General features: G+C 29.3%; 4 protein-coding genes across 4 annotated transcripts; 1 reads left to right on the forward strand and 3 right to left on the reverse strand.

The window, feature by feature from the left end:
• Positions 1–229: 229 nt before the first annotated feature.
• LOC128962780 (uncharacterized) lies at positions 230–1,755 on the reverse strand. Its single transcript, XM_054309181.1, has 3 exons — positions 1,719–1,755; positions 984–1,636; positions 230–857 (listed from the first exon to the last, which is right to left on the reverse strand). Exons 1-3 carry the CDS (start codon positions 1,734–1,736, stop codon positions 230–232), a joined length of 1,299 nt encoding a protein of 432 aa, XP_054165156.1. The 5' UTR covers positions 1,737–1,755.
• Positions 1,756–5,783: 4,028 nt separating this feature from the next.
• On the reverse strand, positions 5,784–7,084 carry LOC128962781 (uncharacterized). Its single transcript, XM_054309183.1, has 3 exons — positions 6,655–7,084; positions 6,117–6,554; positions 5,784–6,050 (listed from the first exon to the last, which is right to left on the reverse strand). Exons 1-3 carry the CDS (start codon positions 7,033–7,035, stop codon positions 5,784–5,786), a joined length of 1,086 nt encoding a protein of 361 aa, XP_054165158.1. The 5' UTR covers positions 7,036–7,084.
• A 1,549-nt stretch (positions 7,085–8,633) lies between these two features.
• Positions 8,634–9,732, forward strand: LOC128962529 (uncharacterized). The gene is made up of 2 exons (XM_054308905.1): positions 8,634–8,794; positions 8,849–9,732. Exons 1-2 carry the CDS (start codon positions 8,711–8,713, stop codon positions 9,710–9,712), a joined length of 948 nt encoding a protein of 315 aa, XP_054164880.1. The 5' UTR covers positions 8,634–8,710; the 3' UTR covers positions 9,713–9,732.
• Positions 9,733–10,293: 561 nt separating this feature from the next.
• LOC128962782 (adhesion G protein-coupled receptor L3-like) lies at positions 10,294–12,953 on the reverse strand. The gene is made up of 4 exons (XM_054309184.1): positions 11,890–12,953; positions 10,759–11,179; positions 10,428–10,675; positions 10,294–10,348 (listed from the first exon to the last, which is right to left on the reverse strand). Exons 1-4 carry the CDS (start codon positions 12,951–12,953, stop codon positions 10,294–10,296), a joined length of 1,788 nt encoding a protein of 595 aa, XP_054165159.1.
• Between the last annotated feature and the right edge of the window lie 832 nt (positions 12,954–13,785).

Raw genomic sequence — 13,785 nt, forward strand, 5'->3', positions numbered from 1 at the left:
GTTTAACTAAATATAGTTTCATAACTTTTAAGATATATATAATAACATAAATTAAATAATAATTTTTTTATTAATGTTAATTACTATTTACTATTGTTTTGACTAATTGTTTAAAAAGAATAGACAAAAAAAGTAATTTTTTTAAATGTTTTTTTTTAAAAAAAATGTATATTTGAATTAGATATCAATTATTGTTATATATACTCATACAAAACAAACAAATAACAGCCTAGCTAACGATATGAAGTTTGGCGTGAATTAATGTCGAGGTGTTCATCATGTAGTGCTTTACTTTCATGTGATTGTGTATGTCGTGGACAGTCGAATTAGGTCCGGTGGCCAAATCTTGCCCACATATGGGACAACAAGGCGAGTATAACCGGAAAAAAACAAACTGATGAACAGTCCTACCGGTTAACACTTCCCATCCCATATATGACGATTTTTGATAGCTTTCAAACAATCGTTGTTTGTCTTTAACTGCGTTGGCGTTGGTCAGGTGTCCATACAGTTGGATGACTTTTTGATTACTTCCAGAAATAGTTTCTAAATATCCAGATTCGGTGGGAATTATGTCGGGACTTAACGATTGGTCCATTGAGACGTCAGTGTCGTCCATGGGTTCAGCTATAAAGTTATCAATTGAAGTACTAACCCGTCCAGACATTTGACTGCTGGCCATTTCAATACATTTGGCGGAAGCATTACTGAAACGAGTCATCCATTTACCAAAATTGCGTCCACACGTTCCTAACTTATTGACGGCCAATGCGAACATTTCATCATTGAGTGAATCCAAGTCCTCCTGAGTCGGAGATTCTGGTAAACCTGTTGTTGATTGAATACGAGTGGGTGTCCTGTAATGAGTTATAAGAAAAAAATTTTAGTAATAATATTGTATAATAAGTCTAAAACATAAAATTGATCAAATCGGCCAAATCGACCAACACTTGAATTGTAACGAATAACAGTTGAATACATACCGTAGTTGTGTGTTGTCAGAAGTCTCAGCACTGGTAGTACCCAAACACTGGCCATCGGTATCGGTATTAATGGGTATCCCGTTGTTGGCCTCATTTACAGACAAACCATTGTCATCGTTGGTATCGTTAACAGCAATAATAGGATTACTATAGTTGGCGCCGATATCTGATACTCTATAGTGCTGTACGGTATCTGTGTCTGAATGAACAGTCGTGTCAATAACAGATTGAACAACACTGACGACTCGATTATGACTATCTCTGTCGATATCGATCACCAATCGATGGTCAACTGAGTCATCGCTTTGATCACCAAATATATCCGCAGTTGTATCGCCGACTGTACCATCATTTTTGTCAACAATGTTGGCATTACTATTGATACCGATTTCGGTAGAGTTATCATCGATATCATTGACTATTGGGACAGTATTGTCGTCCGATCGACTTTCGGGTTGTCCACTGATAGTGTCATCAATGGGGTTATCAATAGTGTCATCCAAAGCACCGATTCTTTGCTCAGCAATTGTTTCGGCAGATTGACTGTCGTTTTGACCACTATTGGTCTCATCAATTGTGTCGGCAATCGTCTCATCAATTGTTTTCTCATTTTGATCGTGTGTTTGACCGCCAACTGATTGATCAAATAATATCTTTAAAAAACATTAAAAAAAACAATCAATAATTAGTTTTAAAAAAATATATTGTAATTAATAAAAATATTAATGTAATTACCGATCGACTGGAATCCATTGAAAAGAGTATAACAAACAAAAATATTTTTAATTAATTTAAAAAAATACTAATTATTTTTTTAACAAACAAAATAATTTGAAACTTTTTGGTTAAACATTATTGAAACTACAAATAATTTCATATAAATCACGTGATCAGTGATCAACTGTTTTTTTTGTATTGTTGACCAATCATGTGATCAGTAGGAATACAATACTAATATAGTATATAATATTTCAACTCTGACTGATTTTTACTAATTAGCTTATTATAAAAAAAAATTATAGATTTTTATTTCAAAAAACTTTTTATAATATATAAAAAAAGTTTTTTTAGTAATATTTTATTTTACGTTATTTTACAAGAATTAGATTTTAATTTTAATTATAATCAAAATATCATATTATTTTATAATAATTTTAAAATATATTTAAGGACTAAATTGGCGTTTAATGTATAAATTAAATATATTAAATGATTGTCATACAAAATAGACTAGGATGACCAGTTTGACCAAAATGATCAAATCGGTCAAAAAGTTTATTTTGTGTAGACATAGTGTGCCCACTTCACCCAATTTATGTAATAGGTTTTTCACCTAAATTATTGGTTTGTAATCATAATTAAAGGTTTTCCCCTATTAATTAATAGTAGAAATAATTGTACTGATTGATAAGATAATAAGTATTAATTAAATATTAACTATATATATATATAACAACTTTAAATTTTTATAATTGTTTTATTGTAACGGTTGGCTTTTATTTAACTGTGGGGGGATAAAACATAATAATATATATTACATATATATTATAGTTTTGGTAGCTAAGATTATATAATTGGTTAGTTTAGATCAGCCCATGCATGACATACCACACCTCCCTCTCCAGCTATATAAGAGTCAACCGACCCTAACTCGGGGTCTTGATATTGTAGTCGTCTTTTATAATCGTATATGTTTTGTAATAGTTTTTTTATTTCGTTTTTAACAGTTTTTAGTACTTTTGTACTGTACTTATTTTGTCTAAGTTTTATACTTTTGTATTAAGTATTTAATTTTGATACTCAACAATAAAGTAATATTATTTTATAATTAAAATTGTGTGTTAAATAACAATTCATACAACTATACTGGTGCTGGGGAAAGGGTGGCGCAAGAAACGCCAGTACCGACCGGATCGGCCAAATCGGCCAATCACTTGGGTGGGACAACTGGATGTGTTTGAAGAGTGCTCTACATTTTGACGACCAGTTGTACGGCCGGTACAGCCTTCACAGCCGCTAACCCGAGTTCGGTGCAGCGCTCGTATACAGACATATATTGGCAAAATATATGTTATGTTGTAATATGTATTTATATTATTATTACAGTTCAATAATACTTTTTGACGACATAACTGCAACAATAAAAACTAATGAAAATTATTATTGTATTAGTTTTTTACAGTAAAAGTTTCGATGAAAATACAGTAGTATTAAGACAATAATTGAAAAAAAAATTACAATCAAAGTAAATAATGGATAAAAGTAGTATACATAGGGCTATACCCGGGTTGTTACGTAATAACAGTACACGTTACGTAATATATTCACAATAAGAAATAAATATTACTTACAGATTTCTACTATTGTTTTATTATTCTATTCTATTAGTTCTACACTCAAAACTTTAAAATTAAAATTGAGTCCACAACAACCAACAGTCCTATTAAAAGACATTTTGACGACTAACACCAAGCGACAAAAATTTATGAAAAAGAAAATATATGACTTACGGGACTTATTAGCGGAAGCCAATGAAGAATATTCGGCCTGGTACCCCAACTAGCCATTATCGAAGGATATGGCCATTCAGACAGAAAATGAGATGAAGTCAGTCTCCTTTTATATATCGCCAGACATTAATGATACTTCATGTCAAACATTATTAGTTACTTTTTCCTGTTCTTCTGTTTAAACAGAAGTTGTTACAAAATAAGTTGAAAAAGTTTTCGATAAAAGAAACAACAAATGTGTACAAACTAATTTCAGAAATTAAATTATATGTAAATAGTATTTAATAAAAAAAATTCAAATAAGTATTTGTATATATATATATATATATATTGGGGTGAGTGTACACAAATTCCTCGCAGTTCACCCTGGGTAATGCCAATAGTGTACATAAATTATAATTACATACACATACACATACACATACACACACACACACATACACACATACACACATACACACATACACACATACACACATACACACATACACACATACACACATACACACATACACACATACACACATACACACATACACACATACACACATACACACACACACACATACACACACATACACATATTGTACACAGACACAACAGAGGATATGCTTTCATTAAGTAAACATTGCAATAAGCGTATGCAATAAGCTTTATAGAAGCAAAGATTAAGTTATACCCATACAATCATGTCTTTAAAAATAGTATCAGATTATTTATTTTATATTTCTCGCTCAGGAGATTATATATGTGTGTTGTCTTTATTTGCTAATTTATATAAAGACAACAATGAAAAGTTTATTCAAATAAAAGATTATTGTGGTGTTATTTTACAACCGTAGAGTTAGTACATATAAAACAAAGTCATCAAAAATATATTATCAACAATTTTAAGATATTATTTGTGTATATCAAGAGACGCCAAGTAAAACAACTTTTTTTTGTTTTCAACATTGATGAAGTGAATTATATCAACAATTATAAGCATATTATTTTATCACATGTGTATAAACTATGCTCAAATAACAGCTAATCTACACTAACACCGACTTGGAACCATATCAGAGTACACATATTATCTGTTTCCTCGAGTTAAAAATCCCAACAAACTTAGGTGGCTCGTCCTAGTATCGATCTCGGGTTGTCGTACTTGAAAGCCGACAACTTAGCCTTTCGGCCATCGAGGCATCATTAGAGGCAGAAATATTTCCACATATAATTATAGATTTTAACACTTATGGTAAAATAACAATCACTAATAAATGTAAATTAATATTAACTGGTGTTAACAATCAGTTTGATTTAGATATACTTTTTCATTTATTTAATAATTTGTATTCAGATTGTTTTTTAAAAAAATTTTTATAGTTTATTTTTTACAAAAAATTATTGTAATATTTTTTATAATACAAATTATAAAAAATAATTTTATATTTTAAAAATAAAAAAAAATAATTTTTAAATTTTGCGCATTTTTATTACATCACGTGATACACTACTACTACTATACACGTCACGCGACAAAATACTATTTCATTGTAGTAAAAAGGATTAGTGTATTAATCATACTTAAGGATTAATCCGGCTTATGAGGATTAAGCGGATTAAAAGTTTAATTTCCAGATATAGCCCCCTGTATACTACTGCTAAAGATATGGTTAAAATAGACATCGATAGTGATATAAAAGATAATTCAGTGGATCAATGGTTGTATCCATTGGCAGATATTTATGAAAATGTAAATTATAATACAAATTATTATTAAATTTTTTTTTACAAATAAATATATTTTATTTAATTATATTTTAGTCGATACTCATCGATGATGTGTTGATAAACATCTTAAATATGTTGAATCCGAAAGAGTTGTTTCAATTGCAAAGAGTTAGCAAACAGTTTCAGTATTGTTGTCAACAAAGTCTTGAAAAAGTAAAAGTATTGCGAATCAGATCACAACTGATGACTGACGACGAGTGTTATACAAGAAATACTTTGGACATCAATGGATTCATTTAAATTAATAAATGTTTATTTTTTAAGCAATTGGTGTCAATTAATTTAAGCAACTATTGTTTTGTTAATTTAGTTGCAATAATTACCGATATTAGTTTCTTTTTGTATATTAAATAAAAATATAGTACAGTTATACTGGTGTATATAAAATTTAGAAATTTATTTAAAATGTTTTTTATAGTATACAGTAATATCAATATTTTTACAACAAAAAAAAATAAAATAAATGAAGAATATTTATAAATTAGATTATAATTAAATTTTGTTATTGTTTTGTTCATCGTTTTAACCATTGCCTGTATATCAAGTATATCATCAAACAGTTGAGTATCAATAGGATTATATTAACCACAATATATAATGTAGTTTTCAACCATTTAAACCAATTAATTGGGCCATTAGTTTGAGTGCTGGTTGTTGTATGTATGGGTATTGTAGATACGGCTGCTGTAGGTGTTGTAGGTATGGCTGTTATAGATGTTATAGGTATGGTTGTTATTATATGGGAACAGTCGATGAGTGTCTTTAGATTTTCTGGTTTACACTAAATAAAAATTTAATTGTAATTTAGTAATACATTTATATTAGTAGACATTAGTTGAAAACATACGGCCATTCCATTGAATGGACGTCCGACATAACAATATTTGATACTATTGTCGACATTCATAAAGACAATAGATCCCTGGCCATCAGCTGAACCACCATTGCTGTTATCATTTTGACTATACTGACCAATAATTGTCATTATTTCCATCTCCTTATTGATCTTCAGTTCGATTAGTCCTCTGATAATCCAATCTTGAATTTTATTAATTTCAGTGATATCTATAAACGGTTGGTACGGGTTATCAAAATTATATGTTTTAGTCGCAACTTTGTACCAAAAGGTGACATAACGGCGCTCCCTTTGAAATGGTATTGAAGTCCAGGCAAATGTTGGTTTAAATTCATTGCTAATATCAATGGTTGTCGAGTCGTTGTCCGCGTGTTTAACATTCAATGTATCAACAGAAATGACCGCCCAGTCTATGGTTTTCAAGTCTTTCTAAACGATTTAAAGTAATTATTAATTAATTTATAAAATTATGACTAACATTGATTGTCAAGTGTGTGTGTGTGTGTGGAAAGAGAGAGGGATAACTAACCCGCAGTGCACCGACACGACAGTGATCATAGTTTACACCAACAATAATAGGTTTTTCCGTACCATTAAACCAGACACACCAGACCATAGAGTACTTCTGACCGGACAACCAGTCGGAAGCACCGGTACTGTTGCTGTCGATGGTTACTGTCTTGTTGTCGACGCTATCGTAGTATTTAAGTGTCCAAAATGTGTCGCCGATAAAGAATATCTTTCGATAGTCTTCGTCATGATATAAACGCAACGAGAAATCAATTTTGCGGTCATTTTTCACAAATTCAATACAAAAATCTTTGGTCACGGCTTCCGATTCAATGGTCAACACAACAACAATAACTACTACTAACACAACACTATAGCTAATCAACGATTTATAAGACATTTAATTGTAAAACAACTGTAAACTTATTGCAATGTATTTGAATATCAAATTGATTTCAATTTAAATTAAACAAAAATTAATAAAATAGTAAAAAGAATTAATAGTTAAACTTTTTTTTATAAAAAAAGTCTCGTTTTTTTAAACAAATAATTATATAAAAATTATATATTATTTATTAATTATAATACTGTATTATTATTACAGTTCAATAAAACAAAAATAATACTTTTTGATGACATAACTGTAACAAAAAAAACTAATGAAACTTACACTAATTGTATTAAAATGCTTGTATTTATTTGCCTACAAAATGCACTATTTATTATACAGTACTATAACTCCACCCATTTTACACACAAAATATATTCCCGTAATATAAATACTAAAAAATATTAAATTATTAAAAATAATAATAAATATTAAATAAAATAATAATAACTAAAAATATTAATATATTGGTTCTTGTAGCGTTTACCGGTCCTGGGAATCCCGTATAGAAATGGTAGCCCAGACGTCCCTGAGTACCCCCATAGCACTTTCATACCTGTCCGACCTCCGCAATTTGAGATATTCGACTTTAAAGTCGATTTTTTAATGGACGTTATTTATGTATATGAGACATTATTTCAATGTACTTTTTAATGCTACTAATATATCTGAAAACAAAATTTCAATAAGACTTAGTATTCGAGATATTTGACTTTAAATCGAGTAAAAATTATTTGCAGTATAAACCAGTTGAGAATGATAGAAAGCATTTCCATACGTACTTTTTTAGGAGTTCGTGATAAAAGTATTATTTGTTGATAGTACTATAAAATACTATCATGATTTAACAAACTTATCATTCAAGTCTAGCATTGCCAAAAATATTATAAAATTGTATATTAATTTTACACACAATTAACAATAATAAATTTATACATTTAATAAAATAAATAATATACAGTAAAAATAATAATTAAATGCAATATACAAAAAAATCGACTATAGTCGAATATCTCGAATACTATATAACTTATAGAAATGTTGATTTTATTATGATAGTTATTATTAAAAAATACATTGAAATCATATATCATATGTATAAATAACGTAATTTAAAAATTTCGACTTTCGATTTAGTCGAATATCTCGAATACTAGAAATCGTATTGAAATTTTGTTTTCAGATATATTAGTAGCATTAAAAAGTACATTGAAATAATGTCTCATATACATAAATAACGTCCATTAAAAAATCGACTTTAAAGTCGAATATCTCAAATTGCGGAGGTCGGACAGGTATGAAAGTGCTATGGGGGTACTCAGGGACGTCTGGGCTACCATTTCTATACGGGATTCCCAGGACCGGTAAACGCTACAAGAACCAATATATTAATATTTTTAGTTATTATTATTTTATTTAATATTTATTATTATTTTTAATAATTTAATATTTTTTAGTATTTATATTACGGGAATATATTTTGTGTGTAAAATGGGTGGAGTTATAGTACTGTATAATAAATAGTGCATTTTGTAGGCAAATAAATACAAGCATTTTAATACAATTAGTGTTATTATTGAATTAGTTTTTGATTGTAAATGTGTCGATGAAAATACAGTATTAATATTAAGACAATAATTGATAAATTGTTTAAATAATACAATCAAATATAACAATTGTTAAAGATATGGTTAAAATAGACATCGATAGTGATATAAAAGATGATTCAGTGGATCAATGGTTGTATCCATTGGCAGATATTTATGAAGAGGTAAATTATAATACAAAATATTATTAAAATTTTTTACAAATAATTATATTTTAGTCGATACTCAACGACGATGTGTTGATAAACATCTTAAATATGTTGAATCCGAAAGAGTTGTTTCAATTGCAAAGAGTTAGCAAACAGTTTCAGTATTGTTGTCAACAAAGTCTGAAAAAAGTAAAAGTATTGCGAATCAGATCACAACTGATGACTGACGACGAGTGTTATACAAGAAATACTTTGGACATCAATGGACTGAAGATACACTTCATTGAGATTCATTGGTTGGCCGACAAACTGCCAAATATTGGAATACTTGTCATTAATCAAGAATTAAGTCTGAAATCGATGAAACGTTTTGCCGAAAATTGTCCACAAATTGAATCGCTATGTTTTGGTCCGAAATTTGCCGAAACATTGACAGACAAAAAACTGATGGCAATTATGGACTTATTTGGCGATCGACTCAACCGATTTCGTGTCTATTGTCCCGAAGTATTGAAATCCTCTACTAATCGGGACGACTCTGATTACAATAGTGTGGATCCGATGATTAGGGACACACTGTTTGCAATAATGTTTGAAGTGTACGAATCTATGGACAATCCGTACAGAAAAACAGATCCGGTATTTACTAAAGTCGATTCCAATGACATTAATAAATTCAATCATCAACTGAATGATGAAACACTATCTGAAACTGATTATCTGATCCGATTGATGTATGATTTGGCATTACTAGAGGTTGACCGCCGATTCAATAGCTTATGTGGTACTACCCTATGGTCATGGGTTTGTGCCAAATCTGAATTATATGCTTCACATTCTGGCTTTCCAATGAATTTTAGGTTAAGATTTGGTGATTACTATCAAGATTGGCATCATTTTTCAATTAGCGACTCAAATGACTTTTTTAATTAAAATTTTAATTTGTTTAACTACAGGAAAGCATTATTATTATAGACTATTATAAATACAATTGTAATTTATAAATTAATTTTTTGAATTTTTCAATGAACTACTAAACGATTTTCGTCTATCATTTAATTCGTATATAAAAAATTGATGTAAACATATAAATAGACCCTAAAAATAAAATTTTAGACAATTAATTTTGAAAAATAATTATATAAATATATAATAAATAATTTTTAAATTTATTGTAAGATTTATACCTGAGATCCGCTTAATATAATGAAAACATATGAAAATAATTGATGAAAAAAGTCGTGAATATATAATATAAATGATAGCCAAGTGATACCCAACAGGAATATAATGAATAGAAAACTTAATAATTGTTTAAACTTTTTTTGCCACCTTTTCTCTGATATGCCGTACTGTTTGTGATTATGTAATATACGAAATGCTGTCCTAAATGATATGTACATTAGGGTACAGTTGGCTAATATGACCGTCACAGCCGGTCCTAAATATTTTTCGCCCACAAATTCATAAATACTTAAATATAAGATAATATTATAGTAGTAATAATAGTATTACTAACCAATTAGTATCCAAATATGACTTGAATAATGTGTCGATGATATCCAACAACTTGTATGAAAACAAAAAAAAATATAAACAATTAATTTACTATAATATTAAAGATAAAATAAAATGCATAATAATTTACAAATAACTGTATCGATGATCAAACAGTGCCTCCAATACTATATTATGTTTGCAATAGATGACCAAAAATGCCACGAAAATGATGGCCACTGGTAGGCCATAGCCAACCGCATAGAGATAGCGGGCCTTGAATTGCCAATTAAAACACGAGACCAACGACTTGTACAGATAGAAGCCCTCCAACAACATCCAGAAGAATGAACTCATCAGCGAATAGAGTAGTGATCCCGAAGACAGTCGACATAACCACTGGTCATATAACCAAAACAGAAGAAGAAGAAGGAAAAAACATAATAATAATAGTAATTAAATCAAATTATTTTTTTATTTACCACAACATCTGTTCTGTCCATTCCGAGTACGACCAGAAAATTGGTAATCAATAGACAAACGCAGAGATTAGTGGTAATAATAGCACGCATTTCATTGAGACTATTGTCACGAGACTGTTGACTATTGATGAAACAGTGACGCGATCTGACAATCAAATTGATGGCCACTATCAGCGACACTATCGACACAATACTACAGCTGTAGGTCAGTGCCGACTTGAGTACCGTTCGCCGTTCGCGGCCACTGACGTCCATCAATGCAGCAAAATTGGTTAAATGATTACATCGGCAAACTGTGTGATACCTGTCCGATAGCTGGGTGTCGGTAATGCATCCACGATCTGACCATTGGTTGGCCGCAAAGTCCCAGTAAACGCACTGAACTTTATCGCCAAATTGTAATCGCTTTTTGTGTTCAAGACTACAGTATATGATATTATAAATATTAAGTAATTTGTGACATAAATTAGATATTAAATCTTAAGGATAATAATTTGATGATTTATTTGATACAATGTATACATATTTGATGAGAAAATGCAATCATAAAAAAATAATTAAATTATATATTAAATACAAATATTTTTTTCCCGTGTACTTTGAATTATAGATTATTATAACAATAAAAAAACTAAATAGAAATCTTATTTGAAATTTCATACTTAATATTTAATAACTATTATTTTATTTTTGAATTATTTATTTTATATGAAAGTTTTTATTTATAAAGTTATAGATAATAAATAACCGGAATAAAGGTAATTGTAATTTTATTATACAATAGTAATCAAATATACAGAATAATTGTCAAATAATAATAAAAAAGTTTAAATACCTTAAATATTTCGCTTGATTTTAATTGTCAAAATTATGATTTATTAGTTATAAAAATTGTTATTTAATAGTTTTATGTGAGAGAGAAATAGAGAGAGAGAGAGAGAGAGAGAGAGAGAGAGAGAGAGAGAGAGAGAGAGAGAGAGAGAGAGAGAGAGATAACATTTTATTAAATATATTTTTATGTCACTAGTATTATGTAATTTTTTATGAATGTAAGTAATATATTATTTATAAGATTTAAAATTATATTTATAGTTAAAAAATTATTTTTAATTATTTTTAATTAGCACATACCTAATGATTACATCCCTGTTGAGTAAAACTGATTGACTATCGTTAGTCATACTAAACGATAGGATATATGAATTGATCTCATAGTTGTCCTCTAAATTGTCCGATAGATAGTCGCCGATATTGTGAATGATAGCACCGACCACTTGATTGGTTCGCCTGACAGTATTGTTAGCAAACTCAGTGTCCGACGGTATCACTATAGAGGTCTGGTTAGGGTTATTGTAGGGAAAAGTTAGCTCTACAGCGGCGGCGGCTGTGTTCACATAGAAAGTATTGATATAGAAGTCACTATTGTCTACAACAAGCAAATTGGTGGTCAAGTTTTGCCGAAGTGCCAGACTATAGGCTGTCGACTGACTGGTAGTCAGTATCTGTTCGGCCATCGATGTCCTCTTGTCTGTTGTCGAGTTAGTCCATGCGTATGTCTGATCTAAAATGTTGGCCAATGTGTCCAACATTTTACTAGTGTAACACTCGATGGCGCACAGGTTGCTGTCGGTGTCGGTCCCGCTACTAGTGGTAGCCGTTGTGTCGACAAACGTCTGGACTTTGCTTACAATATCCAAGGCTTGAGACAGTCGTTGACTGTCGATAATGGTATCACTTTTGCCGGTCCTATTGGATATGGTTTCAATCATTTCGATGGCCTCAGCAATATCGTGGATACTCTCAGTTTTGTTGTCCAACTCGTCCAACCAGTGGCCACACTCTGTCCAATCTGGTCCTTCATCGGAAAACTGGCCATTCAGTTGACACTTCCAGCTAACACCACTACCAGCATCACCAATACCAACTCGACCGGGACAGTCAACTCTGGAGTCAGTACCAGGCGAAACTGGTGGCCAGTGTTTGATACCGTGTTGACCATCATATTTGCCATCAGAGTTACACTCCAATGAAACGGTTGTACTAGAAGTAAATGCTAACGACTTTTGTGTGCTAACTGTGCTCTTCTGACTTTTGGCCGGCGAATCGGTGTTTATAGTCTCATTGGTGGTCACATCAAGTGTGGCCTCTGTGTCGCTAACCGTAAGAGTTATGTCATCGTCAATGGACTGATCCATCAATGGATTAATCGCGGAGTTAATTACTGCTAAAATTAAGGCATAGTTTGTATTTTTTGGATAAATATTATCATTAAATTGTATTAAAACTATATAAATATTAATTAATTAATTAAATAAAAGTTAGAAAAATTTATGTAAATTATACCACTAGTTTTATTGGCAATAATAGTTAGAAACAAATTAAAAATTATTATTATTATTATTATTATTACATTTGATTGATATTTAAGAAAAATCATATTTATTTGTTGTTGTAATAATTATTTGTTGGATTAAACATTAAATAAAATTGATTTTTTTTTAAATTTTAGAAATGATTATATAAACTACACAAATGTATAAACTTATTATTAAATAATAATAATAATAATTTTTCAAATAAAAAATATTTAAAAAATATATATACAAAAATTAAATCATGTTTATGTATGACAACATAGATGTCACAAAAAATATTGTATAATACAAACACATATTTAAAAAATATATATAATAAATTGTATAATAAATTATCAAGATAATTTGTGACTCAATTTATGTTATTATCAAAAAAATGTGTGACTTTAATAAATAAATAAATAATAGATTTTTTTTTTGTACTAAACATAAATACTAATAATACTAAAGATATATGTGATATACTGTACTATAGATACAGATAAGTAAGATTTATAACTAATTAATTAAAATGATTAATAATTTTTAGTAATATTTTTAAAAAATAAGATATTAATTATTTTTTTTAAATATTTCTAAATAAAATTATATAAAATACATAGATTAAAATATATTAAAAACTATTAATTAATTTTTTTACTTTAAAATTACT

This window comes from Oppia nitens, unplaced genomic scaffold (genome assembly GCF_028296485.1).
Source record: "Oppia nitens isolate AA-2021 unplaced genomic scaffold, nextdenovo-longstitch-racon4-pilon3 scaffold6_pilon_pilon_pilon, whole genome shotgun sequence".
Lineage (NCBI taxonomy): Eukaryota > Metazoa > Arthropoda > Arachnida > Sarcoptiformes > Oppiidae > Oppia > Oppia nitens.